The sequence below is a fragment of the Lepidothrix coronata genome, unplaced genomic scaffold (assembly GCF_001604755.1).
Source record: "Lepidothrix coronata isolate B3197 unplaced genomic scaffold, Lepidothrix_coronata-1.0 Scaffold7, whole genome shotgun sequence".
In the NCBI taxonomy this organism is placed as follows: Eukaryota; Metazoa; Chordata; class Aves; order Passeriformes; family Pipridae; genus Lepidothrix; species Lepidothrix coronata.
In genome coordinates, this window is record NW_016690187.1 from 1755092 (window position 1) to 1782389 (window position 27298).

The 27298-nt window shown below is 37.8% G+C and overlaps 1 protein-coding gene across 9 annotated transcripts; it reads right to left on the minus strand.

Moving 5' to 3' along the window:
• Positions 1-27083, minus strand: BOLL (boule homolog, RNA binding protein). 9 transcript variants are annotated; one of them, XR_001878617.1, is made up of 11 exons: positions 24178-24321; positions 21141-21232; positions 18900-18954; positions 16528-16609; positions 13526-13692; positions 12943-13014; positions 12134-12181; positions 10904-11029; positions 9379-9453; positions 5906-5974; positions 1-4059 (listed from the first exon to the last, which is right to left on the minus strand). XR_001878617.1 is itself a non-coding variant. In XM_017838768.1 (11 exons), exons 1-11 carry the CDS (start codon positions 26970-26972, stop codon positions 3985-3987), a joined length of 951 nt encoding a protein of 316 aa, XP_017694257.1. In that variant the 5' UTR covers positions 26973-27083; the 3' UTR covers positions 1-3984. The 9 variants fall into 9 exon arrangements, 7 of the variants coding, with proteins under 7 accessions (XP_017694257.1, XP_017694209.1, XP_017694201.1 ...); XR_001878616.1 differs by having other exon boundaries at positions 9379-9456; XM_017838768.1 differs by lacking the exon at positions 5906-5974 and adding an exon at positions 26955-27083 and having other exon boundaries at positions 24178-24318.
• Between the last annotated feature and the right edge of the window lie 215 nt (positions 27084-27298).

Below are 27298 nucleotides of genomic sequence, written 5' to 3' on the forward strand. Positions count from 1 at the left end.
TTTTGCAGTCATTAAAATATAGTTTAATGATCAAAGTTCAATTCCATTTTTCATATTTTTCTAAACCCATATTTAACTACCCACCAATGCGACAAACAGAAGTTACAATCCAAACAGTAGATACAGACCAGTTGGAACTAAACTTTTAGCTACCAACTCAGAACTTTACTAGAAATTCAAAACTGTAGAAACTTATTGCTGTATTACAAGCAGTTGCAATAGAAAGAGTTTTAATTTCCAAAATTGCTAACAGTTCTCTAAAATGAGATCTGCAAGTTTACCAAGCTTTTATTTATGTGCATCCACAGACTCACTTATCAAGGCTTCAATAAGTATACCCTCTGTATCTGCAATACAGTATCAAACAACACAGCCACATGTTCACCATCAACTAAAACCATGTATTCTAGAATGAAACTCCATGGTCTAGATTTAGATTTTCTGTATAACAGCTATATATGGATTTGTGTACAGGACTGCACACACTGCATTATACTTTGTACACTTAAAATACTGCTTTAAGCTATGAATTTTCTATTTCAACAGGAAACATAAGAAGCTTCCATACCACAAGAATTGAAAACTACTGTAACACCTTCAACATTGAAAAGCCACAAATCTAAAAAAGCTATTTTGCAGCCATACAACTCCATATTTTAAAACTATGTTAACAGAGAAAAACACTTCAAGAGAGCCATGTGTTCTGCTAGTTTCTGCTCAGTTCCTATTGGAATGCAGTTTACTCAATGACTTAGTATTAGCTAGTTGGAAAAATCAGTTTCAGAATGCAAAGAATTGCCAATTTAAAATGTAAAGCGTAAACAGTTTTTCAGGGAGAATGAATGGACTTCTGATGTGTAAGATTAGAAGTAGCAGGAAACAAAAAAGCCAGCGAACTAGAGTTCTACTTAATGCAAAATGCATCAGCTAAACACACAAAAATACAGGAGATGGAACTTCAGTACCTTTCTGCCTGTCCACAGGGGTTTTATCCAGTGTTATCTAGTGGAGAATGTCAGAACTAACCTTCTGTCATAAAAACCTAGCATTAAATAGAGAGCGTTTACTAGAAATACTGTATTGGCCAGCTCAGTAGAAAACAGAACATCGCAACCAGGTCTCTGAATTCTAAGGGGCAGAAGCCAGAAAATTAGTTTAGTCTGCTAATACATGAATATGACAGCCATTGCATGAAGAGGGTGATTTGCTGTTACTGAATGTCCCCAGGGCACAGCCCTCATCTGGTACGTTCCCTCCTGGCACATGTGTGAAGCCTTACAACTATCACTGGGAAACTGCAGAAGGCCAAAGAGAATGTGGCCCTTTCTCCAGCCCCCAAAATCCTGACTTGACCATCTGCAGTTAACTAAATTACTTCTGTAATTTAGTTAACTGAACTGGCAGGAGAATACTGTACAGTGTAAAACAACAACAACAAAAATCATGAATGCTAGAACATCAAGATAACAACAACCTGAGGAAATGTAGTTCTTTCTCAATGCATCTATCATTCCATTAGAGGGATCCACAAGTGGTAAGGCAGTTATATCTCAGTTGTGTCTGCAGAAAGATTCAACTCCTGAAAGGTTCAGTCACTGCTGACTGATGTCAGGCCATCACTCTTGGCAAGCACTTAGAGCAAAGATAAGCTACAAAATCAGTGAAGAACCCTCAGTATTTCAACAGCAACCTCTAGTTCCTAGAGAAAAGCCAACACTGATCTTCATCTTGGTATCCTCTAGGTGTCTTAAGTCAAAATGAAGCATTGTTAAGAGCTGGAGATACAATCCTAACCAATAGCACCTCCAGGCTGATGTTACAGACCCCACAGAAGAGCACTGCAGGGAACAGTTATGCGTCTGACACTGAACATCCTTACAAACCATCAAGTTCACATTCAAGTAAAAAAAACTCTTAAGTGATCTTTGAAGCAAAGGCCATGAGATCAACTCATTATCAACACTCTAACATCTGTACCAATTAAGGGAAAAAACCCTACATTTTGTGAGTATCTAGAATAGAGCCACGATCTGATGACTTTTAAGTGACTGCACAGTATTTGTACACTTCCAAGCAATTAGTTCAAGAGACTTCCCTCTAGGCACTTATTTTTTTAAGTTACTAGTCACTGTAAAATTTACTGCTTCTATCTCTAAAGCATTATTAAAAACAAGGAAGTCTTGTTTGGTAAACAAACTGTGCATTCCAAAAACAAGGACTAAATCTTCTGAATCCTGGATCAAATGTGCGTTTCATGACAAGAAATAAGGCTCCAACAGAACATATAACCTTTCTTTGGCACCTTTAGAGAGAGCATCATTAAAAAAATACTTACTATGGAAAAATTCTTCCATGGAAATGAATTATTGTTTTGATGAGCCAAGATTTTTGTGACATATTTGTACAAATGAGGTCTAAAATCTGAAAATTAAACAGAACTGGACAGATGTGTTTAGTGGTACAGACAGGAGCAGAAGTGTGACAATGATGATGCCCTTCAAAAATAGGCTGAGCTCTTCATGTATCCAACAAGTTGTATACCTTTTTTGATACTTACTGGTAAAACAATCCCCCATTGCTGCTACGGTAACGAGATTTTTAAAACAGAACCTCTTAAAATTATATTTATGTATATTTTTCTACCTAGCAGAAGGTGGAAGGTCACTTGAGGAAACTCACGACCAAGACACAGTACATGGACTCTCTTTTACAGCAATTTCAAAGCAGTTTAAAACCAGAACAGACTCCAACTGATCACTAGAACCATCTTTAAACAGATTTACATATTACACATGGATTATTTACTGACTACTTTGCTCACTTGGTAATATCCCTGAATGATTAAAGGGAAAAAAATACCAACAAAACAAAGCTACCTGAAAAGAAAACCCCCAAATTACTACAAATCAGATTAAAAAACCCAAACAGCTCAAGGATATTTTACATACATAAAGACCTCAGTCCTACAGAAGCAATAAGCCATAGCTTGCACTCCTATTAACTACAGCAGCTGTATTTTCAACCTTTGAGGAATCTGGTTTTTATAATACATAGAAGGAATCCTACAAAGGTGAGAGGGGAAACAAAAAAATTATCTCCCTGAAGTTGAGGAAAAAATAGTATTTCATCCCAACTTGTGATATTGCCAGGGAGTTCCTAATTTTCACACAGACAACAGAAAAAGTCAAAGAAGGAAGAGGGAAGTTTTCAACGGTCTTGTAATGCAAGTAGTCAAGCAGCATTGCCTTTTTCTACAGTCAAAAACATACCATAAAACCAAGTGTATTGCTTACTACGTTCAAGAAAAATGTTAGGATGAGAACAAATAGTTATTAAGTGAATAGTCCAAATTTTATTTTAAAAAGTTATACCCAAGCACTAAAATGACACATAAGTAAAATACCTTATAAAACTAGAAAATACTGATTGCAAAAAACTTGAAGCTAGACAAACTGTCTTGGAATTGAAATTAAATACACACAGATTTAAATAAACAGATTTGAATCCACAGCGCAAAAATGCTGTCAGGATGTGGCAGAATGGCTTTTACTTTGTAACTAGTGCATCTTTAAAGTTTATGTAACCCATAAACTAAAGATGAAATTTTCCCTTTAGTAGAAGTACGCTGGCTTTCCATCTGTGTTAGTAACTGGAGTTTATACAGTAGGCTGTGTATCAGAAATCACCATTTTGTCCTGTAACAGGATTTATATTAAGAATGGAAGTGCAGAGTAAAGTTGTTATTTCATGTCTTTTTACCTGACCAAACCACAAAATTTCATTCTGTGACTTGACAAAAAAGAGGAGTATATTAACTGAGGCACTTGCAGGCAAATGTAACCAGTCAGGAAGAACATTCCCTCCATGTGATAGGTATGTTAGCACAGTACATGGCTAAAAAAAGTGTTTTACAGCATCTGTAGAAAACAGTGTAAGAATGCACTCTTCCATTCTGTGATCTTTGCTAGGATGAAAATGATGACTTCATGCATACTGAGGTTTCAGACTCACAGACGAAGGATGTGAAAAATGTCTTCTCACAGAACGTGACTTCAATTCCTAAAGAGAGGGAAAAATACTTTGTTGTTTCTATTTCAAAGTGTGTCCCATTTACTAAATTAATAATGCTTCAATGAAAAGTTACAGTCCAGTGTGGCATTGCATCAGCTAAATGAACTTGGTTCAAAAAGGGAAAACAAATTTCCATTATGCACCTTGATGAAGTACATAGTGGCAGGAAATATCTTCCTTTATTTACAAGTATGGAATCTTAGAATGAGTTCAGAATTCTTTTATAAAAAAATAACCCAGCTTTGTTCATTGATCATACAGTCTCACTAAAGTATGTCAAGTTATTAAAGCAATTGTATCCTCTGTCTAATTAGATGGGGAAAATTTTTACAAAATGTCACAGTACAAAACTATTTAACCAATTTTTTTTTTTTTTTTACATTAGCATTCTCTTTAACATAGATGAGAGCAATGCATTACTATAGGTATTTATAATAATACTTACAGGAAGGTTTTAGTAGCTAACACATTTATAAAACCTGAGCTAAAGAACTGAAAGCTGCCTAATTTGTGAACAGGCAACTGACAAACAGGCAATGGACTGTGCCTAAGTAATTTGTTAGTGCATGCCACTGACAAAAAGCAAGCTGCAGAAAATATAGCTACTGTTTAGGTTCTGGCACAAACAGTTCTTAGAATACTTGCACTCTCCTGTTTATTCTTCCCAAGATAAAGTTTTCCTACAGTCTCCCTTTTTATCTCAGCTGCTCTATAGCCCCAGTGTGCAACTCCCATCTCTTTTACTCTCTCCATTTAACTGCTCCCTATGACAGCCTCAAACTGTTTGTGTTCTAACCTTCTTACTAGCTCAGGCCTTTTCAGCACTAACTTCTTTGTTTTGTTAAATGTAACTTTTTACCCTCCTTTCTGGCTCTGACAGTTTCCTAATGCAACCAGCTGTAGCTCATACACCTCTATCCAGATATTGAGCCCACTATGATCTCCAGATGGCAGTTTCTTTCCATCATCTACTGCCTCTGCACCATGCTGTGCACTGCTTTCCAAAACTTCAAGGTCCCATGGTCCTTAGTTTTCATTACATCAACCTTACACAACTTCAATCCCAAAGTACTTCTCTTTTTCTTTAGTTTGGCTCCTTTACTAGTATATGTGGAACACTAACACATTTTCTCTTTCTCTACTGAGAAAACTGTGTTCAGTTTTGCACTGGCAAACTTCTAGTATTTGTTTAGAAGCCATAGCTGGAGATAAATCATATGGGCACCTACACAGACAAGTCAGACCTTAACAAATAGTAAGGCCCTGCTACAAATTAGTGGGTTGTTGAAAGTATCAAATAAGAAATTACAATAATTTTAACATGTGCAAAATATGCATTCCTCCCTAGCTTCCTTTTATTAAAACCCTGATGTTTTTAAAAGTGTAAACAACTAAGAGAGGCAGCTTTTTCACAGTAAAAGCATGACTGAGCACCTGCCAGAGTACAACCCCATGAATATGAGTTATTGTAAACAGCATAAAATAGGGAGAAAAGGGGAAGAAATTGAGCTGTCAATACAGGAATTAAAACAGCTGTCAGAAACCAAAAATCATGTTGGAAATATTGAAAATTTTCTTCTCTGTTGAAGGAAAACAATCTAAACTCATAAAACTTAGGCACTTAACCTAAAAATAAAATGATGGCATTTATATCTACACTATTCCCCAGGAATGAATTACACTGATTATACAGGATTTGTTTTATGAAGAAAATTATTAGGCAACTGACAAACTTCAGGAAGCAGCTAAGTAATGCTGCAGGCTATGCTAGACCTGAGCATGTTTTATTATGCACCAACTCATAAATAGCAACCATTGCAATGAAACAACTGACCCCAAGTTTTCCACAACTCGCAGCTGCTAGCTGGTATGTTGATGATGGATCTCAGCCACACAGGAAGGACTGGACAAGAAAAAAATAATAAATCAATATAGATAGGCTAGAGCTGCCCACATGCTTCAACACTGAATGCTCCACAGGTTGTCAAGTAAAGAGAGAGAACATATAGATCAGAGAAAACAAAAGAACAAACCCACTAAACTGAAGTGAGAACAAACTATTAGAATAGAAAAGGGAGTTTGTAAAGAGAACACAGAATTAAATGGTGTGAGAAAAAGCTTGCCACCTGCATTTTTCCATGTTCATATCAAATTAGCAAATACAGTTTTGGTGGAGTTTGCCTGTTTTACAGGCAACAGACCTTGCTACAGCCAGTGACAAGCCTTTTGGCAACCAAATGATGACAACTGGAAGTTTATATTCACATTACTTAGACTAACATAACTTTAAACAAGAGGTTTGTTCTGTTTCACTGCATGTATAAATGAAAAAAATACTTACCTATAGAGAAAATATGTTGTACTATTTGTTGTTTCAGATGGAATATCAGACAATAGCATGCAGTACTAGTATAAAATTACTGAACTTTTCCCCCAAGTGGTTACATCAAAACTCTTAGAAAAAACATGTTTATCTACTTGCATGTGTATATACACAAACATTTATAAACACACATATTTCTGTGTATTACACACAGAGAACACAAGTCTTACCTTATTACTCTTAACTGCAGAGAAAACCAGAGTGCACTAAGTTCAGTTAAAGTTACAGAAGGCTCACTACCAGAAGGCCATGGTGCCACAGGCCATCATTCACCATTAAGATCTGAATTCAAATATACACAAACGACACTGTGATCTGGCACTGCTGATGTCAGCCAAGACATTCTGTTGGATACAGACTATGGGAACAGCAGCAACTCTGACAGACTAGAACCATGCCTACCCCCCAACAGGTACACTGCAGCTCAAAGGGATGAATAATAAGAAAAAAGCCAAAAGCATGAAACAAAATAAACCCCACCCACCTGCCCACCTCCACAGGGCAGAACCTTTTATACTCTGCTCACTATTTGCAGACTGCAACTGTGTTGCTCAGCCCCTCAGTCTTCAGGGTCTCCCTCATACACCTTTACCAGGCCAGTGCCTCATAACAAGATAATCACCCAGAAAAAAACAAAATTTAACTCACAAGTATTTCTTCCAGTTCTGAAATAAAAAACTCAACAAATTTCAATTCTCCCCTCAAGTTTCCCCTATCACTGTAGACCACATCATCTCATACATATCCCTCTAGGAGCATCCAAACATTAATCTCCATATTGGAGGGTGATATAGAATCTGAAACATCCATACAGAGATGAAAACACCTCACACTTCCTTAAAAAAAAGTGTCACCTGGCAGCCTTTGAGAATGAATGTTAACTTTATCCATTTGTGTAGATGTGAATATATGAAGTCCTTTCCACATGCTCATGAACAAAACATGCTATAAATTGCCAAAAGACATCAGCTTAAGTAAAACACAAATGGTCACTGGCAAACACCTGATCACAGGGAGAAGAGTAGTATTTTTGATTCAAAATTGATCTTAAATACAGAATTTGAATCTAAGATTTTTTTCTAAATTTCCTTTAGCACTACTAAAAAATTTTTATTAAAAAATAGCATTTTTTTGGATGTAACTCAAGGGGTAAAACAGAGAATAAAAAACTACGAATTGCCAGAACTGAGGCTTCCTTTGTTAACTGCTACATGGTTTACACAACAAATGGACTGAGTTCTTCTTATACACTTGTACAGCACTGGAAACACTGACTTCAAAATTTGTGACTTTCTTCAATTGGTATTTCATCCATTTTGCTTGCTCACTCTTGTGATTTCTTCTAATTATGACTGCAATGCATGCTCTGTTTTGAGCTGCATTTGAAAGCTGTAAGAAGTCTACAATTGCCAAAGATACCTGGATATTGGCTGTACCCATCCTACGCTCACCACATGACTCACCTAGTATTAAGTGCATATTTATTCCCAGTGCAATTCCTAATGCAGCAGAGGCAATCAGCAGATTACCTTCAAGGTGAAGTCACTCCTTTAGGCTCCTGCTTTCTCCTCTGTGGCCGCTATTTGGCAGTTTTCAAGCAGCAGATACATTTGTTGGAGTATTTTAAGAAGATTAAGTTACCAGGCAGCGTTCTTATACAGCTGGGGAGTAGTGACACAGCCACCTGCTTCATAGAGAGCAGTCTGCTGACAGCATTTGCTTTTTTCCATCATTTGCTGAGAGCTCAGCCACACTGACAGACAATACAAGCTGATCTCATTCATTACACGTGACATATTCAAACTCCAAGTGGGAATGTGAAAAGATAACTTGAAACTTTCAAAGGAAGAACTGTATTTTAGAACTACTAACTATTATTTGGCATCATCCTGTAATGAATAATAATAAAAAAAGAATTCAGTACGTCTTTGAAAGGGTTAACTGTATCTGTGAATCTACTTGAGACCTGAACAGAGTTTCAATTCTAGATAACAAGATTCCTGAGAAAACCAGGAAAAATGAGCAGGAAATATAGTGCAGTTTATTCCAAGACAACACTTATGTTACAGCCCCCTCTGCTGGAAATATTTAGTACATATTGCTACACAAGAGTCTGAAAAAAATTCTTCCTGAAAAAGTAAAATAAATTAAAAATACATTAAAAAGTTAGCCTATAACATGGCGTTTATTCCACTCCTATTTAGTCTGCCACTTGCAGCTGAGTAAGCATCTTTCACAGAAGAGTAAGTGCTGTAATATCAACTACTGATAACTTTAGATCTTTGTTATCAGGCAAATCAGTTTTGATATTATTTTAGAGTGAACAGCCTTATTAATTTAGATAAAAGGACCTTAAACTGGGAGCCAAAAACATCCAACAACCTGCGTCAGGTGACATGGAATAATCATATTTTAAAATGGCCTTTCTAAATCAGAACTGCACAGAAAGACACCTAGAGGTGACCACCTGGGACAGTTTTTCATGTTCCAGGTTTCAAATTCCCACCTCTCCTTAACATGAGGTTCAATACAAGGCTGAAAGAAAGGAATTCAATGTCGAGACCCAGAGACAAGAAACAAAGATTTGTAACCAATATTTCAAAGAACTGAATGAGGTTCACCATTTTCTCTCAAAATATGTTTTTCATTTGTATTTTCTTTGTATCTCAATCTTAAAATAACTAGCCATGCTCTTATTTTTTAGTTTCCTCAAATAGTTCCAAAGTAAGTAACTTGTATGTCCTCTGTAACAAAGCTTCAGGTGAAGAAAAAAATCTCAGTTTCTCTGCAATGCTTCCAATTTTCCTTATCATTAATAAAAGACATTTTCATCCACATCCCTCTTCTCTTACTGTCCCCCCTTCAAGAAAGGGGACAGTAACACTGCAAAATGCTTGCTTTAACTCTCTTGGTTTGATACTCACAGCTGCAGGCATGGCTATGTGACTCTGGGCATAAGGCTGGTGATGTAGTGTTTGAACTCCATGGTCAGAATACAGCTGCTATAGAAAATAAAAAAAATAGCAGAAAAACCTGTTTCATAAACTTACTTTTTTGCAAGCCTTTCACATGAATTTAGAATCCTTAGAAATGTCAAATTTTGGGCCATGTTTATCTGAACTACTGACTTTTTAAAACCCACAATTTAAATATTTAGGTCTATGTTTTCCCCACTGTACCAAAGTTTGGTAAACTTCATTTATCCTGATCAGCGTCACAAATCACTTTCCTTGACAGAAGTAGCAGCTTCTCTACTACACATCCATTTCACTCAGCTCTAACTGGAACAGTGTTTAAATGTGTCAATTCACACACTGAAGTGTAATCCCCAGCATTATCAGACTTACAAGATATTTACATACAAATAATACAGATTACTCTTGGAATTTTAAACCATTCTGAAATTCCACACGTTGCTCCCTTTAACATGAACAAATTGCCTACCTGTAAACCAAGAGCCCATTATACCCAAGTATTCCTTAACTAATTTTATTTTCTTAGTGCTCACATATTTCAAATTTCTCTGTACAAGTTTATATCTGATTCATGAAATACTAAAGGTAAAATAGCAGTACTGTTAATAATATTATAATTATAGAATAAATACCAAGATTTATGCACTTTCAAAAACAAAACCCCAACAATCCATGTCTTGTATTAATTCTGTGTCTTTGTAGGGAAATTAAATTACTTTGGTATGCCAGAATTTTCCACTTAAGATATCTGAAACACCCATTTTGGAACTCCTCTTGGCAACAAAATACACATTAACTTTTGAAACAATATTTGATTCTTGTCCTAATTTAACATCTGTTTTGGAATCCCTATTCATAAGGAATGAATATTTAAGAGAAGTACCAATTAATATAGAATAAAAAATGTAAGATTAAATTTTTCTGTAGCCTTTTACTGTCATTTCTAATATCCAACTATGAAGAGATTGCCTTATTGTACATCAGGAATCTCTTGACTAGTATTATAAATGCTACTGATATAGAAGCAAAAAAAATTGTAAACAATTCAATCATTCAACCACTCATAATTCATTTGGATCATTGCAATATTTAGACACAAGCTTCTACCTGCACAGAAGAATCACTTCAGAAAACTACTATGGTTTGGGTAAATTAACCCAAAGAATTCCAAAGAATCTGATTCCCATTTGACTTAAACATTACTTACAAATGAATCAAACTGACTAGCCCTTATACTGCTGTCTGTAATACACTTCTGAGCCTCAAAAATATTTCAGAATCAAAGCATCCTCTGAGAAAAATGGAAGAGAAACTCTAACTTGAGGACACCTGAAATTATTTAACAGCAGCATGGGTACAGGAACAATTGACCTAAGTGCTCTGAACAGCCAGTGCTTAAATTAAAACATTATGTTTTTCAGTTGCAGACAAACACTTCGATTGTCAGTACTTTTTTTTTACTTTTTAAAAATACCTCAGGAACTGCAGCTTCCATTAGCAGAGGTGGAGATATACATCCACCTTCCTGGGTAATTCCTATTGGCTGATAAAAGACTTCAGATGGTTGCAGATATAAGAGTGGAGGTGAAGAGGTAGGAGACTGAAATAAAGCACATTATTTTAATAAATTACATTATTTAGGCACCAAATAATAAGACACCAAATAAAGACCAAAATTTATTTTACAGTCTTCTTTGCTACATATAAATGGAGACACAGCCTTAGAAGAAAGTGTCAAATTCATCTTTGATAACAAAAGAAAAAGTGAGGGGGAAGTGGGTAGGAAGGTCAGGTAAGAGGAAGAAAAAAAAACCCAAAACATTCTTTAGTAATTTTTTCATAGTTTTCAGATTTTATTTGCATTTTGGAGAGCATTGTTAGACAAATCATAAAACTTGTAAAATTGACACTTAGTCTCAAGATTACAACATACTACAGTTAAAATCTTCCCTTGCAAAAATGTTGGAGTAGCAAAACAAGCATTTTTGTTTTAAAATACCCCCCCCAGTATTTTCTGTAACTCAGCACTCCAATTTCAAAGCAGCAGACTGATCTATTAGAGTGGAACCTGTCCAGAACTGGACAAGGCTGGCTGCTACTAAAGTAATGAGGCCACACTGTAATGAGTTCAATCTTAAAGGACTCAGTCCCTTCAGCTTCAAACTCTTCAAGTTCCTCGAGGAGTGTCAAGATTCCCATTTGAAGCTGCTCTGCTACAGAGATCACAAAACCAATACACTCTCCCCCCAAAATGACCTAGTCACCAATTCCAAGTTCTCCCTCCTATTTCAAGGGTCTGGGTCTAACTTCACCCTACTTCTGCATCTACATGCTTCTGCTAACAGTACTTCTTTGAAACATCACAGTATCAGTTCATTAGCTACTTAATACTCATTTCTCAGCAGAATTTGACAGTTTTCACCTGCTTCTGACAAATTATTAGCTAATTTATTACAAACTTTTTGCCAAAGTGAGAGGCAAGGGTAAAGATGCTTTCAGATTTGTATTTGATGTTGCAATAGATGCTATTTTATGCCTTCTGCTGTATCAGCAAATCTTGTAAATGCACTGCTAAAACACAGCAATTAATACTCATTTCAACTAAGCTGTGAATAGTGGGAAGTGTCACAGTTAGATAAGTGCAACATACCTTTGAACAAGGTGAAATTAGTACTAAAATGCTGCAACCATGAACTGTATTTACCTGTAGAACAGACCATTGCCACTGACTCGAAAAACATTGTGTTGGTGCCTAAAATCAAACAAAAAGATGTTACCAAATGTGATTAAGAACATATGCATACACATTGAATGCCAGAATTCCTAACATACTAAACCACAATCATCTCAAATCTATAATTATTTCTAATAAACTAAAAAGAAGAGAAAAATTTTCATTCAAGTTCCAAAAAGTTCAGGAACATTTTTATTCATAAAAACATTGTATTAATAAATTTTTATTCATGAAAATATTCAGGAATATTTTTATTCACTCAGCCTCTGACTTGGCCATTTCATAAGCTTCAAAAATACTTAAATCAGATTCTCAGCAGACGCGTTCAGACCACAAGAATCAATGGACCCTAGTGGGAACACTGAAAATGCTGTAGTTATAAGGAAAAAAGTCTTTTTTTACTATGAGAGAGGGGTCAATTATTGCAAGAGGCTATCCAGAAAGGTCATGGAATCTCCATCACCAGAGCTATTTAAAATCCAACTGGAAAAGTACCCAAGAAAACTGATCTAACCAGTCCTGTTCCAGCAGGAGTTTGGCTTAGATGATAAGAGGTTGGTACTAAGCCAGTTGTCTTGCAACACAAAAGAAAACTAATATATTATCATGGCATCACATAAGGAGGATAAACTGTTGGTTAAAGAAAGCAGCCAATGAAATTAAAATGTGTTTGCTATCACTTTTTACTTCCTAATAACAAACAGCTGTGACAGTGCTGCAAACAGTACTGCAGGGCTGGAGGAACAGTGTTTGTCTGAAAGCCATTCTTAACCAGATACCTGATAATGATATGTAGGAGACTGATAAACTGGAGGCGCCACCATCACAGGGGAACTGGAAACTGAGCGCGACTTCAAAAATAAAAAGTTAAAAGTCTTAATGCAGCAATTTCATAAATTGTCACTCCTATTAAGCACAGCTCCAGAGCACTATAATGCTGAACCACCTCCCCTCCCTTTTGAAAATGCATTTACCAAGGTAACTTAAACTTAAGATTACTCAAAATCACTGTTTCTAAGAGCCTGTGTTAGATGAAATAAAAATCCCTGGCACATTCACTGAGTTCTTTCCAGAAAGCACCAACCCATCACTGTCTAGAGATAGTAAAACAGAACTTCTCCTGGGGTAAGGCCCAGACTGATACAGACTATCCTGTCCAACAGGTCAGACCAAAGCAAGAGTCTGCTGCAGAAGCAAAATAAACCGAAGTGATATAAAAAGTACAAAATAAACAGTCTAACATAAGGAAGCCATTTAAACATCTAACACGAGCCACAGCTGAAGAAACAAAGTATGAGGGACTTACAACTGCACACATCCTGGTCCACAGAAAAAGCAAATACACCAAAATTAATTACTTACTGGCCATGGCTGCTGAACAGGAGAAACTTCAGATGTATGAAAATAAGCCACTCCATTATGGTAAACATATGGATATCCACTCGAAGTAGTCAAGTACATTGTACCAGCTTCTGGTGATACAGCAGTAGTTGTGTACATTGTACCAGCTTGTGGTGTTACAGCAGAACCTGGAATAGGTATTTTAAAGCTTACTTACAAATAACTTAATTTATTTTTTAGATGTGTATACCATGAAAAAAATAAGGGAAGATCATTTCTGATCTTCAGAGAAAGAAAATACTCCAAGGAAAGAACATGGAGCAGTGTGCCTAGTGCCATCTCAATTCCCTCTCAAACACAAAACCATGAAGGCAGATGGTCACAGGATGTCTCCAGAGGTAGATGGGAAGAGCTGCAAAAGATGACAGGCATATAAATTAACAAACACAGGTAACCCAGGTACCTACAAATACATATATTTTTCATCTCCAAATGTCCAAAAGTAATTTGACACTATAGGAGATTTTGATAGGTAACCTCCACATCCTCATATTTAGCTGAAACAGAATTCAAGCACTTAAACCAACAACTATTTTATTACAAGGTGCTGTCTGGTTTCTCAGCAAAGACTGTCAAACATAAAAACCTCATTTTACAGACATCACCAACAGGGACATTTCTCAGCAATGCTGTCACTGTGACAGAGCCTACAAGTCCGCACCGTCTGATCTCAAAGCAGAGTTCCACCTACACTGCCCTCTGACAGGTGCTGACAGCAGGTGCTATTCAAATAAAGGGATCTCTACCCTAAGCACAGATTGTCTCTCCCCTTCAAACACTGTCTCTGACATCACCTAAACTGTATTCCTCTCTACATTTTAGGGGTGGCTAGGACAGGACTTTGTTTTTCCAAAACTGTGTCAAACATGAAGACAAATTTCAGTTTCAAATATGACGAGATTTCTGTAGGGAAAAAAAAGAAAATTAATTCTGTAACTGAAATGGAAATCTTGAAATCACAAAGTCGTAACGTGGCACAGAAAAAAAAAAATCAGGAAGAACACAACATAAAGAAAATTACCAAACAATTTTCAGTTTTCCATCTCGCCTTGCAAAGGTGTGTTACCACAAAGTGCCATTTTACAGACAGACAGAACACTGCAGAGGTCACCACTACGCTCAGTGGAAGACCAAGAAGGCCCACAGTGATTCAAGAGCTTTTATTGATAGTAAGAGTTTGCCTAATACCCAAAAAAGCCTGAAGACACTTGGATACAATACAGCTGAAATGTTATCCACAGACAGGTCAGGCTAAGGTGTTTGTTAGGATAATGTTAAGTATACCTTTGAAAACAAAGGCTGTTCCAGCTCCAGCAAGCAATCTAGAACAGCAGTTACTGACATCTCAAATGAGATCAACAGGATCCCACTGCCAACAATCCTGTCCACTTCACTAACTACAGAGTACATTGCACAAACTTTCTGCCCATGTTGAGCAAGTCTCTGGCAAAGGAAAAGGAAATCTCCATCCATCCCAGCAAACTCACTGTGATGGAAAAACTCATCATGATGTTGGGGAAAAGCAAACCAAGTGGTCCTCCCAGTACGTTCAAAGCACTTACCACAAAATGTCCTAGGATGACAGAAGAGCTAAAAACTCATTTTGCTTAATAGTATGGAAGACAGGCACTAGATTATATGTGGGCTGTAGAGGACAGCAATATATTGGTCAGCCCTTGAATTCTGCCCAATATAACAGAACCGCAGCTCTACAGTGATATTGCAAGTCTAGGTGTTCTGGCTTCATGTACCCCAAGATGAGTTTCAGTAGGACAAAGTACCCTAGCAACTAAGGTTAGATAGGTTGAGCATGAGAGCAGACACACTGAAATCAAACCCTAGGATACATCCTGGATGTCAATATGATCTTGTATCACAGAACTATCCTAGGCATGAGAGGGTAGAGGTAGTTGAACAGGTCCACAAACACAGATCTCAAAAGGACACAGCAGATTTCTTCAAGATTTCTTTTTTTAACCCCTGTTCCCTCATGTCTCAGAATTAAAACATAGAGATGTCTCTTTTCTATCAACATACACATTCAGCACAAGAGTCAGACAAAGGAAGCACCACAAGTCAGGCAACAAACTGAGAAAGTACAAGTCAAAGACGGAAAGAGAAAAAACACACAGGGGAAAAAACCAAAGGCATAACACCTCTTGATGATGACTGAGCAAAGATCACACTGAATAATTTCTAGAGCAAAGAAGCCATACAGCTGGAACAAAGGATTTGCTTTCCCCTGGGGAAACAATAACCCATACACTAACACAAGGGAAAAGGGCATACCTAGGCACAAGGGGAGGAAGGAAGCAGCACACTTCTGTCTTCAGCAGGTACATCTGCACCAACAGCATTAGTGCACACATGAACTACTTCTAACAGGTAACACGATGGAAACTAAAGAAAGCATCAGAATTGACCCAACATTCTTTTGCATTGTCCTCTGACTGAAGATGAGCAAAAGGTTGGGCTTTTTCCTAACTCTTCCAAAAGGTACCACAGCAAACAACTCAAGAACAGGCTGGTGACTGTAACCACCCATTCCTTATGGTTCTAACACAGAAAGCAAGATGCAACTGTCCTGATGGATTTTGACAACATAAATCAATGAGTAACAGTGCAACTAACCAGCACAGCCTGCTTTATACCGCAGAATCTGTGAGGACAGTCCAGATGTTTAGATTTAAGGTTCTGCCAGGCAATCTGAATTGCCACTGTTCTTAGATAAGTAACCTTTTCCAATAAAGTAAACAAACAACATATTAAGAGAGATAAAAGAACCAAAAGACCATGAATCTATTTAACTGGACATTTCCACTGGCATGCATTTACTTCCACTGCAAACTGCTCTGAGCATACTCCATGCACAGTATTAATGCTGTGCCAGACCAGATACATCTCACTTTAAAACTTATATTCATAATGACACATAATGCACATGTACAAGTAAAGATACATACGAGCATTAGGACTTCGTAGTTGTTGTTTTCGTATTGCTGGACCAATATTCAATTTCTTATCCTTATAATTGAGTTTTTTAGCCTAGAAGTAAAGAAAAACATTATTTTCTGCACACATATAGGCATCTGAGAAATGAAAATCACAAGTAGACAAGGCACTTACTAGGTTTCATCCTCCCTTGCTTTTTATTTAAAATGCATTGCAAAAAAACCCCACACAAGCTACACTAGTTCCTTTTCCATCCTAACTTTAGACTGCACATACACAAAATTAATCATTAGTCATTTCAAGCATTACTTACTCTTCATGGAGCCTCTTGATTTGCAACTGGCACCTATACTCTTCAGCAGATTATTTTCCATTTTAGCTCTCATGCATTTACTGCACATGTGTACATAAACGGACAATTTGAAATATAAAGACTAAATTCTTTTTGTGATCATGGCAATATTTTACAAGAGACAGGAACAAGAAAGTCTATGAAAGTGCCCAGATTATAAGGACTGAATGTAACATGCCCATATTCACTCACAGCTGCCTCAGAACTTCCCACCTTTTAGATTTAAAGCAAGGAAGAGGCTAAACTGTTTTCTTCAATTTGGGACTTCATAAACTAATATTAATTATGGCCAACATACCTATGCTTATTAAAACACAGAGCAACTCCTAGAAAACAGATGTACATTTCAGTCAAACTGCATTCCAACACAAACAACACGAAGATGATTCTTCCCAAAGCAGTGTTCCACTGATGTGATCTACCAGAGGTTAGAAATATTTTTTATGCACAACTTTCACAGTTGAGAGAAATATCTAATCTGTATAGATTTCTCCAAAGCAAGAACACAGCAATGCATGCAAAATTACAGATGATGCTACAGAACGTGAAGACTAGGAGGAGAAACTGTAATTAATTAAAAAAAAAAAATCACTTCAGAAAGATAGAAAGAAGAAACACTAGTATTAATAGGATATGACCAGAAAGAGTAACCTGGTGAAACTCCTCAAGGTCTGTTCTCAATACTAACACAATTTAGTAATTTAGAAGACTGCAACATAGAAAGAGAAATTTCTGGAGACATTACTCACAATAGAAAAGTAGGATACAACACCCCTCCCCCAAATCAGTCCAAAGGATGAGCAGAATATCATATAAAAATAAATTCAAGAGTACAAAATGAAAAACATTGATTTCCTACGTTAAGTCTAGAAACTCTCAGCTTAAGATGCAGAAAGACCTAGATGCTACAAGTTGACTGTGAAATAGCAGAAATATGTAAAGATGAAAGAGGTGACAGAACTGCAGAATGTTTCAACTAAAGGACAGAGCAGGCAAAGTAAGGCATTAGTAAGACTTCACATGGAGCAGCCTTTCAGTTACAGAGGCAAATATATTAAACCATTTTCACAATGGTACTCAGTACCATTACTGTTTAGTTTACAGAAATAAAGCAGTAAAAACAAGAGAGGAAGAAAAACAGCTGACTCAAAAATTTCCTGTCTGTGGCTCCACATAACTATTTCTTGAAAACACACTGAAAACTCCTTTGAAAATGTCTCAGCTCTTATTTTGAATTTTAATACAAAAGTTTCCAGAGGTTTGGAGTTTCAACATTTTAACCAGCCTCAGAAACTGTGAGAAGGCAATTTGCAAGTCTTAGATGCCATTTCCTCTGAGCCTTTTTTCCCCCCTCCACCTGGATTTTCATATGAATGAGTAAAACCTGAGGGACAGATCTTTCCAACAAGCTGCAACTAGAACATGAAGCATACATTTAAAGAGCCAAAATGAACTGAGGAGCTCACATACAGCTGAAGAGCTAAGCATGTATCAAGGGAGACTCTACAAGCAGTGTCAACACAGTAATGTAGCTTAGAGGAGAAGCAAAAGGTACATGACACAAGCTTCATTATTTAAGACTTCAAGTGAACCTAATTGTCACTAAAAACAATTACATTAGGTCTGACAAACAAACATGTCAAAATAAAAGATAGCAGTTATCTTCCCAACTCCCTGCAAAAAAATCTTGACAAGAGTGGATTTTCTAGTAAAGCAAATGAAAGCAATTCTGAAGGATGAAGTTTTTATAACTCTATACTTACTGCAGACCACATACAGATCAAGAACATAAAGACTGGATGTCAAAGTCAAGAACAGTACTATGAACTAGCACTTTCCTTCCCTAGTTCCAGAAGACCTCAGTATAAATCTTATCTTGGACCTCTTTAAACCATTTTATTAACTATGAGACCAAACTTACCAGATCTTCAAATGTTACTTGGCAAACAGAGGATCACACAACCAGAGCTACTCGTGTCTAATGTGAAATGAATTATTTAAAAGAAAAACACAAGGGGGACTATTGCTTACATCTTGTAAAATCTTCTGTGCCTCTTCCTGGGTTTCAAAAGTGACGAAGCCATACCTAAATAAAAATTACAGATGTTAAGCCTCTGAAGTTCATATTTACAAACACTGCACACTGCTTGTCCATATACAGTACAAGTGACATCACAAGGCAAATTAACAGGTAAAAAAAAAACAATAGGAGAAGTAAAGATTGCAGTAACAACTGTATTCTTCACAGCTTTCTCATTATATTTAAGCATGTGGTAATGTATCACCATGAATAAGCAGCCCACACAGAAAGCTATCCTTGTTACTCAGCCTATGTCTTAAGTTCCTTCATTGCTATTAAACAAACATTTTGATCTAAAGCTTTGAATTCCTGTGGGTGACCAAGATGAGAAACTTGGGATTTTTTTTTTCATCTTAAATTATTATTATACTGTAATTTATAGTACAGCTCCAACCTACTTCAGAAACAACTGTGAATGCTCCACACTTCCACATGCACTATTCACCGTTTTAAACTGAGTTCTTAGAAAAAGCAGCAATGCAGAGGTAATGTTTATCTGGGAATTATTCTTGTAATTCTTAACATGATTGGCATTACAAAGAGTTCTGTGGTGATCACAGATGAAGCAATTCTCATTCTTTGTGACACAGCCTTTCACCATACCTCTTCTAGCTGCTGCAGGCAATCAAACAGGCTTTCTACACACAACACTTGCTTTTCCCAACCCCCTCAATTCATTCCCAGGGTAATCTAGGCCACTGAATGTGACATTGCCTGTGCAAAGTAAGTATCTGATCATATATAATACATAGGTAAAAAACAAAAATGCTCCCCCCACACCCCTTAATCTGAATTTCAAAATTTTTGAAAACTTCCAGTATTTTTGTACACATAATTTTTTAGGGTCATGGTTCATCTCTCACAGTCAGATTACAGATGATATCAAGGTGGCCTCTGTCTTTCCTGCCAGCAGATCAGATTTTGCAATACAAGTTCTTTTCTGTGAGCATTTTCATGCTTCTTTTTAGTACGGAGGTTCAGTAAGTCTGACTAGCCATACTTTTAAATTTGCAGGCTTTTCTTGTATTGCCCTCTCTAAACAAACCAGGACATTTCCATGTTCAAAGAACACAAACTATTTTCCTACTTGGGACCTTATCTACACAGATTTATCATTCTATGGACTGCCTGGACAATCAACTAATAAGACATAATCACATACACTCAAGTTTTTAAAATCACTTTTCAAGGAGAAGCAATGAAGCCTATGTTTGCATTTCAAAAGAAATCCCTGCACCACATGAAGTAATTATTTTCCAACATATTCACTGTGAGACATATGCTGGCAATCAAAACTGCATAATTATTATGGGTTATATGGACACACATACTGCAAGTCTCATATTTCCTGGAATTGCATAAAAGACCAAGAGGCTTAGTGACAAGGACCAAGCCCATCACGTTGTGGAAGTGCTCACTAGCTCACTCTGAGCTAAGATCTGCAGCTCAGTGTGTAACCTGCTGATACCTGTTAAGCTCTGACAGCATTGAGAGGCTCAGAAGAGAACTTCACAGGTACCAGTTCTCACACACATTCCCTTTTGTTTCAGCCCCCTTCCCACCCTTCTATGGCAGAGCACTTCCCCACCTTATTTGCATCAGCATCCTTTGGGTTCTAGCAGTAGTCTTACTAAGCAACCTTAATCCTTCTTCAGATTTGCTCTTTGGCATTTCTCTTACTTTTGACTTCCACTCTTAGTCCCCCTTTTCTGTAATCATGAGTCACTGTCAGATTTGTCCCCTATGTTCCCAAAGTCTTCACAATAAACCTCAGTTACTGCCATGCACTCCAGCATAATCAGGTGTACCTCACCTCTTGCTTCATTTTTAGGCTTCTTTCCAAACTGCCTTTCAGTAATAAATATATTTAATAACTAAATCTTTTAAAGATTACCTACTTAAATAATTGTTATTAAAAAAAAAACCTAGAAAAATGAAAACTATTGATTTTGTCCTAGTTGCACACAGCTTCATCTTCTACAAATATGACTATAGTTTGAGTTATGCGAATTCGAGACATTTATATGGAAATATTAAAGGGCAAGAACAGATTTTCACAAAGATAGATTAGCTGGTAAGATCAGTGAAAAAATTAATATTCTGAGCTATGAAAATCAACCAAATTTCCTAGAGTCAGTCAGATTTCTGTTATATTTTTCAATTCCACAAAAAGCTTATTCTACTATACCAACCCCTTTGATACTCCAGCTCTGTCATTTATTATCTTCACTTCTCTCACACTGCCATACTGAGCAAAAAATGTCTTCAGGTCATTTTCATTCGTCTAGTACAGTAATTCAAGAGAGGAAAAAAAAGGAAGAGTTGGTTTGCATAGTTATTCAATGAATATTTACCATAGAACTTTTAAAGGACATACTTTGAATCAAGTTTGCTATAAACTAATTATAACCCTGGATAGGAAGAGAGAAGAGTGAACAAGTATGAGCCTCACAGGCCATTTAATTACTGCATTTATTATTCATCAATAACACTAGAAAGTAATTAAAACTCCTCTTCAGTAGATTTATGTAACAAGTGCCCTTTCACAGCTAAGACCACTGAAGCAGGTTTACCAGATCTGAATTTTAGTTTCTGTGAATGACATTCTAGAGCAGTTTACAGTATTAAAAATCACTACCATATTTTCAAACTTCAAAACAGCAGAGTACATAGATTTCCAAAAGGATATACATAGGCCACATTTATTAAAAAAATTCCCACAGTGATTTAGTGGTCAAATCCACTGAATACACCATGATCCCTCTTTCTGAAGTAGTTTTAACTTGAGACTGCAAATATGTACAGGCACATCAAAGAAACTAACCACTATAAGTTAAATAAAAAAAAAAGTTGTTTCAATGGCAAATGGTCTAAAACTTGGAAGAAACTGCTCCCTTCTGAATACATATGGAGCAAGACAAGTTTCCAAAGTACAGGCACACCTAAACTACATCATCACTCACCTACCTTCCATCAATCTTCTCATCTTGTAAATATGTATCACACATGGTGCCCTAAACACCACATTTGAGATTTTCATTTTTACACAGTCCTTACTTAATAGCATATCTAACACTGGAAGAAGTACAGTTGTATGCATGCATCATTCATTTACACTTTTCCTTAAAGTAGAAGTAAAGCATCACTTCTGGTATAAGTGAATTACTTCCATTGTTTTAAATTGTATGTATGCAATTTATTAGATCCTTTCCAGCACATCAAAGGTTTATCTGCCTCATCCAAGACTAAAACTGATCAGTGCTCCAAGTGTCATCCACAGACATGAGGGATTGCTACACGAGACTATAAACTTGGAAAGACCAAGGTTTACATGCAGAGCAGTGACTGAAGGGGAATAAGAAAACACCGTTCTAAGATACACAGTGAAATCTGCAATTATGTGTACAAACATGATATTGAGAAGCTTACCAGAAACACCTTAGGACTTGCCTTTTCCTGTTTTTAAGACAAAGGCATTTGTCACATTCTTGAGAATGACACAGGCAAAGACTTAGCACTAGCCTAAGACGTGTGGACCATGCCCACTAAATAAAGTGCTCTTCATACCAAGATGAAAATGTTCCCAACTCCAGCTTCTCTTACTGAACTGTTTCTCTCAATTTATGAAGCCAGATGTTTCCTCTTACAAACAGGAATCACTGCTACAGTGATAGACCAAATGGTGGTGCCTGGCAAAATCATGAAAGAGCTTGCTGGAAAGCAAATAAGTTTTTGTTTAGTGTCTCCCTTTTTCACAAAAATAAAATAAATAGCTTTTATATATCCCCAACTGACCTTGGGGATATATAAGTCTTGAGTAAGACTTTTGGGGTAAGAAAACCCAACGAAACCCAATCCTTTTTGCCACGAGATTCCCAACAGAAAACAAGACTGACAGAAAAATCATATGGTTTGATAAGAAATCTAAGACTGTTTGATATAAAGAGCCATAGCAAATGGAAGAGTAGCTAAAATGTTTATAGAGGTTTCATCCCCCCAGCAAAATTCCATCTTCTTTTTGCTTACAAGCATGCTTAAACTCTGGTGTTAAAAATAAGATTAATAATAAATTTTGAAGTATCAGCAACTGAACCAAGAAGTCAAGAAACCCCTCAAAATGAACAATAAGGAGGATAACTACCAAAAATATTGGTACGTTAGGCAGAAAAGTGCTTTAACCTCTGAAATTGCAGTGCAGACAGAACAGTGAGGCCTTTTTATACCTCTAGCCATTTGCTTACTATTAGTACAAAAAGCTACTGTGCCTCTTTGATAAAGCTCAAATATCCTGAAGGCCTTGTACAACATCTCAAATTACAAACATGTCTATTTGAATTATCTCAGCCAAATGAGCTAGAAGATGCTGGAGTTTCTTGCACTTGTTATGCAAAATAGTCTGAATTGTAAACTCTTATTCCTCTTCAAATGAGTCACCACTCAAAAATCCTCAGCCTAGGAGGATTAAGGAAGAGACTATACTCTTGGCAGGAACAAAACATCAGCTAAGCAGACCAAGCATGTCTTGCAAAAGTCAGTGGCTTAATTACCTGAAGTAGGAAGAAGGAAAAAGACTGGAGTAGCTGGTATAAAGATCTGCCAAGTACCTTGTCAGAAATGTTGAAAGCAACTAACCAGTGTAAGAGTAGCTCAATATTCACTGCTACCTCAGGGTTTTCGGGAGTACACAAAGGCACAAGCATTCTAAGGATTAAGATTAGTACTGCAAATTACCCGGACAAGCTTTCATATGTTTTAAAACCAAACACTTGTCTTTGAGAAGATTGCTGTGGCAAGTGAGAAATAGTTGCACTGTAGGTTCTTTGTATGAACCAGAAGAGAAGTGCTGGAGGAAATAAAGCTACTGACATCTGCCTTGTTTGCCGTATGTAACATTGTGACAGTTTATTAAATTACACTAGGTAATATAATAAAAAAATTCTACATACTTTTCTACCACAAGCTTTACTGATGACAAAAGCCATCTTCTTTGAAAAGAGAAAATTCTGAAGATCTGGTTTGTCAAAAGCTTCTAGCAGCTCAGTGTACCAAGCCAGCTTTGTAGGACAGGTATGTAAATCAAGGCTTAAAGCTTTATTCTCTACTATTGATTTGGATACTACATTGAAGGACACTTACCACCTAAGCAAGGACATGACTGTCTCTCTCTTTCCTGTTGATTTTTATAGGGTTATACATTATCATTTAGCAGCTAAAATAGGAAAAAAATACCTTAAAATCAATTCCTCCCACAAAGACACGATTTGGAGTAACTGTTCCGAACCTTGGAGAACTGATCAGATTATTTAACCGCACCGGTGACACCGTGTTGGGACATGGAGGTAAAGATTCTGTTTGCATCTGATCTGTCACCTGCTGGGTGAAAGAAAACACTTTCAAAATCTTACAAGTTATTTGGCAGGAAATGGAAATTCTCTACAGACCATACAGAATTTTTTCAGAAGCACAGTAAATGCTGAACTGAACACAAACCACATTTTTATTCAGAGTGCAGCTCAGTGTTTAAACATAAGCTTAATTTTAAGCAATTCAGTAACTTAGTGACTGTAGTCTGAAGTTCAGTGTTTAACACTTTTCCAAATTAGACATTTAGAACCTAATCCACCAGCCTTGGTTCAATCTGCACAGCACCCTGATGTATAAATCTCAAGTAATGCATTCTATTTCAGAAATTATTTTATACCTCTTAGAAGTCCTTATTTTAAACCTGTATAGAATAGATATGGTTAACAATTTGTGCTCTCACACACATCTGCAAGACCCTGCTCTTTGCAACAGCTTCTGGTTGATTTTCCAAGCACCAAGCACCCATAATTTCACCACATGAAATCAACAAGTTCTGTACAACTGATGAGAATAGTTCTTGAAGACTATAGCCTTCTAATTCAACACTCTCTTGGCCTACCAACTTCCTCATGTTTTAATTTCCACCATACTTACCCCTACAAACTAATTCTATTGGAAACTCTTTCCAAAACAAATGCATACTGCCTTACAAAGTCAACCCTAACTGTGAGGTCATAGCTGTAAAGCAGTCACACAGTATTGTCACTAACTTCTTCAACAGAAATTACAATAAAGGCTTCAAGATCATTATTGCTGTGGTAGTCTGTCCCTCCTCTCCCCCCCAAAAAACTTACTAAAACCAGTCCTGGACTCTAGTGCCCTGACAGTACCACTAGGGAAGGAGCCCAAAATGAAATACAGGCAGCTGCTGCAGGCTGCAGATACCAAGGCTAATAACAAGCAGAGCAGTGAAAACTAAAAGTAGGAATCTAGAGGTCTCAGCCTCCAATCTGTCTTCTGAAAGGATTTCTGAGATAAATGTTTTTTTTTTTCTTACTATTGCTCAACCCTTAAAACTTGTAGCGAGGTCCAACACAACACATGCAAGTATATTTCAAACACAGAAAGCTACTGCAGCAAGTATAGAGCTCTTTTGCTTCTTGTAGTATCTGTGCATTTTAGCCTCTCTGAAACCAGAGCAGAAAATGAAGTTCTGCTCTTAAACAGTTCTCTTCATAGGATCCTCCCCTTTCATATACACTGTTTTACTTCCACATTTTGCCTTTCCCCCATTGACAAGACATCATCTTCTTGGCTGTGCCTCTAAGCATTCCTGGACAAAGCCAAATCACTTCTTTTTAGAACACACAAAAAGTAAAGGCTGACAGTTGCAGTGTAGCATGAAATGGAAGATCAGTAATTAAAAGAACGTCAGGAAAAAAAGCTGTCTTTTCCTTCACTCCGCAAGCCCTTCTAAGATTATTTGCTATTTCCTTAGCTACCTGAGAATTCTGAGTAATGCGTTAATGCTATTGTTTTGGATACCTTAACGACAATAAATCCAGCTTAAGTCACACAATTTAGGGAAGACAAAAGTCATTTCCGAATTTACTAGAACACCCATCTGCGGCAGAGGAAAACCCGAAGTCGTTAACCTGATCTATTCTGAAGAATCCAGTGTGCATTTCTCCCCCTGGGAATACTAACCTAGACTAGGGCCCAACCTGAACAACAGCCAACATTAGTGGGCAAGGAACAAACATAGTTGCTACAGTCTCAAAGGCTTTAGGAAGAGGACTGTTTTTTGCAGAGGAAAAACTCCTGAAGGACAAGACAGGTTACTTTCTCCATCTCTCACACCAAAGACAATACTCTAACTGTATAATTATCTGTCAACTGTGTTCAGCACGGAAGCTTTTGGATTTAACGACAACAATTAACAGTCGACATCACAGTCAAAAATGTATTCCTTACCTCAAGGAGCTCAGACGGCATTTTCTCCATACAAGTTTTAAGAACTCTCTTATTAAAAAAACCCCAACAAAACAAACACAAAAAATCCTAACAGAAGAAACAAGAAATTAACCACCCCGCTTGTGAACTCCCAATACAGTAAATTCCCACGAGTTTTTAAAGTTAAAATCTGTATTCTGACAACCATCTCTTTGTTGCTAGTGTGACAATAAAAAATTGTATTAAAAAAAGTTAAATATGTACTAGCATCACTTGCCCAAACATTTGTTTTCACTGGTTTATAAACTTCCATCATTTTTCCCAAATAATACGGATGTGTACATTCAACAATGTTTTTACGTTTTATTTAGTGCGCTTGACAACCGCTCTTCAGCACAACCGCTATTTGCATTTTTACAGCGAATACACCCCACGGTCCGCCAACCGAACCCTACGAAGGCCCGGTGATTCACCGCACCTAACTCCCCAGACAGCTCTATTTTCCACAGCCGGCGCGCTGCAAGGCCGGGAGCCGGACCCCCGCGGCCCAGGTACGATTACCCCGCACAGCCGGGCCCGGCGGTGGGTTCTCCACACTCTGAGGCAGCCGCAGACAAAATGGCGGCGGCGGCGCCGCGCGGGCGGGCGCGAGCCGGGGCACCCCGGCGGGACGGCCGCGCTCCCGTTCCCACTCCCGCCGCCGCTCCCCGCCCGCCCCGGCGGCTCCCCAGCCCCGCCGGGCTCCTCACCGCGCCCTCGGGATCCATCGGTCCTCGCAGCCGCCTCCTCCGCACGTGCCCGGCACCGTCGAGCAACGCGTCGCGCTCCTCAGCTCCGCCTCGCGCCCGGCCGGCGAGCGCCAGCAGGGCCGGGCCTGCAATGGGCGGGACAGACACAGCCCCGCGGCGGCGGCGCTGAGCGCGGGGGTCGGGCGGACGGGGCAGCTCTTCGTCGTCCCAGCGCCCCGCCGCGTCCCGGTCCCCGAGGACTGGCCCCACCTTGTCCCGGGAAACCGGCTCTTTCGAAAACCTGCGGCCTCTCCCCGGGGGTCCCGCGTCCCCTCACGGGATCCCTGCGAGGAGGCGACCGGGGG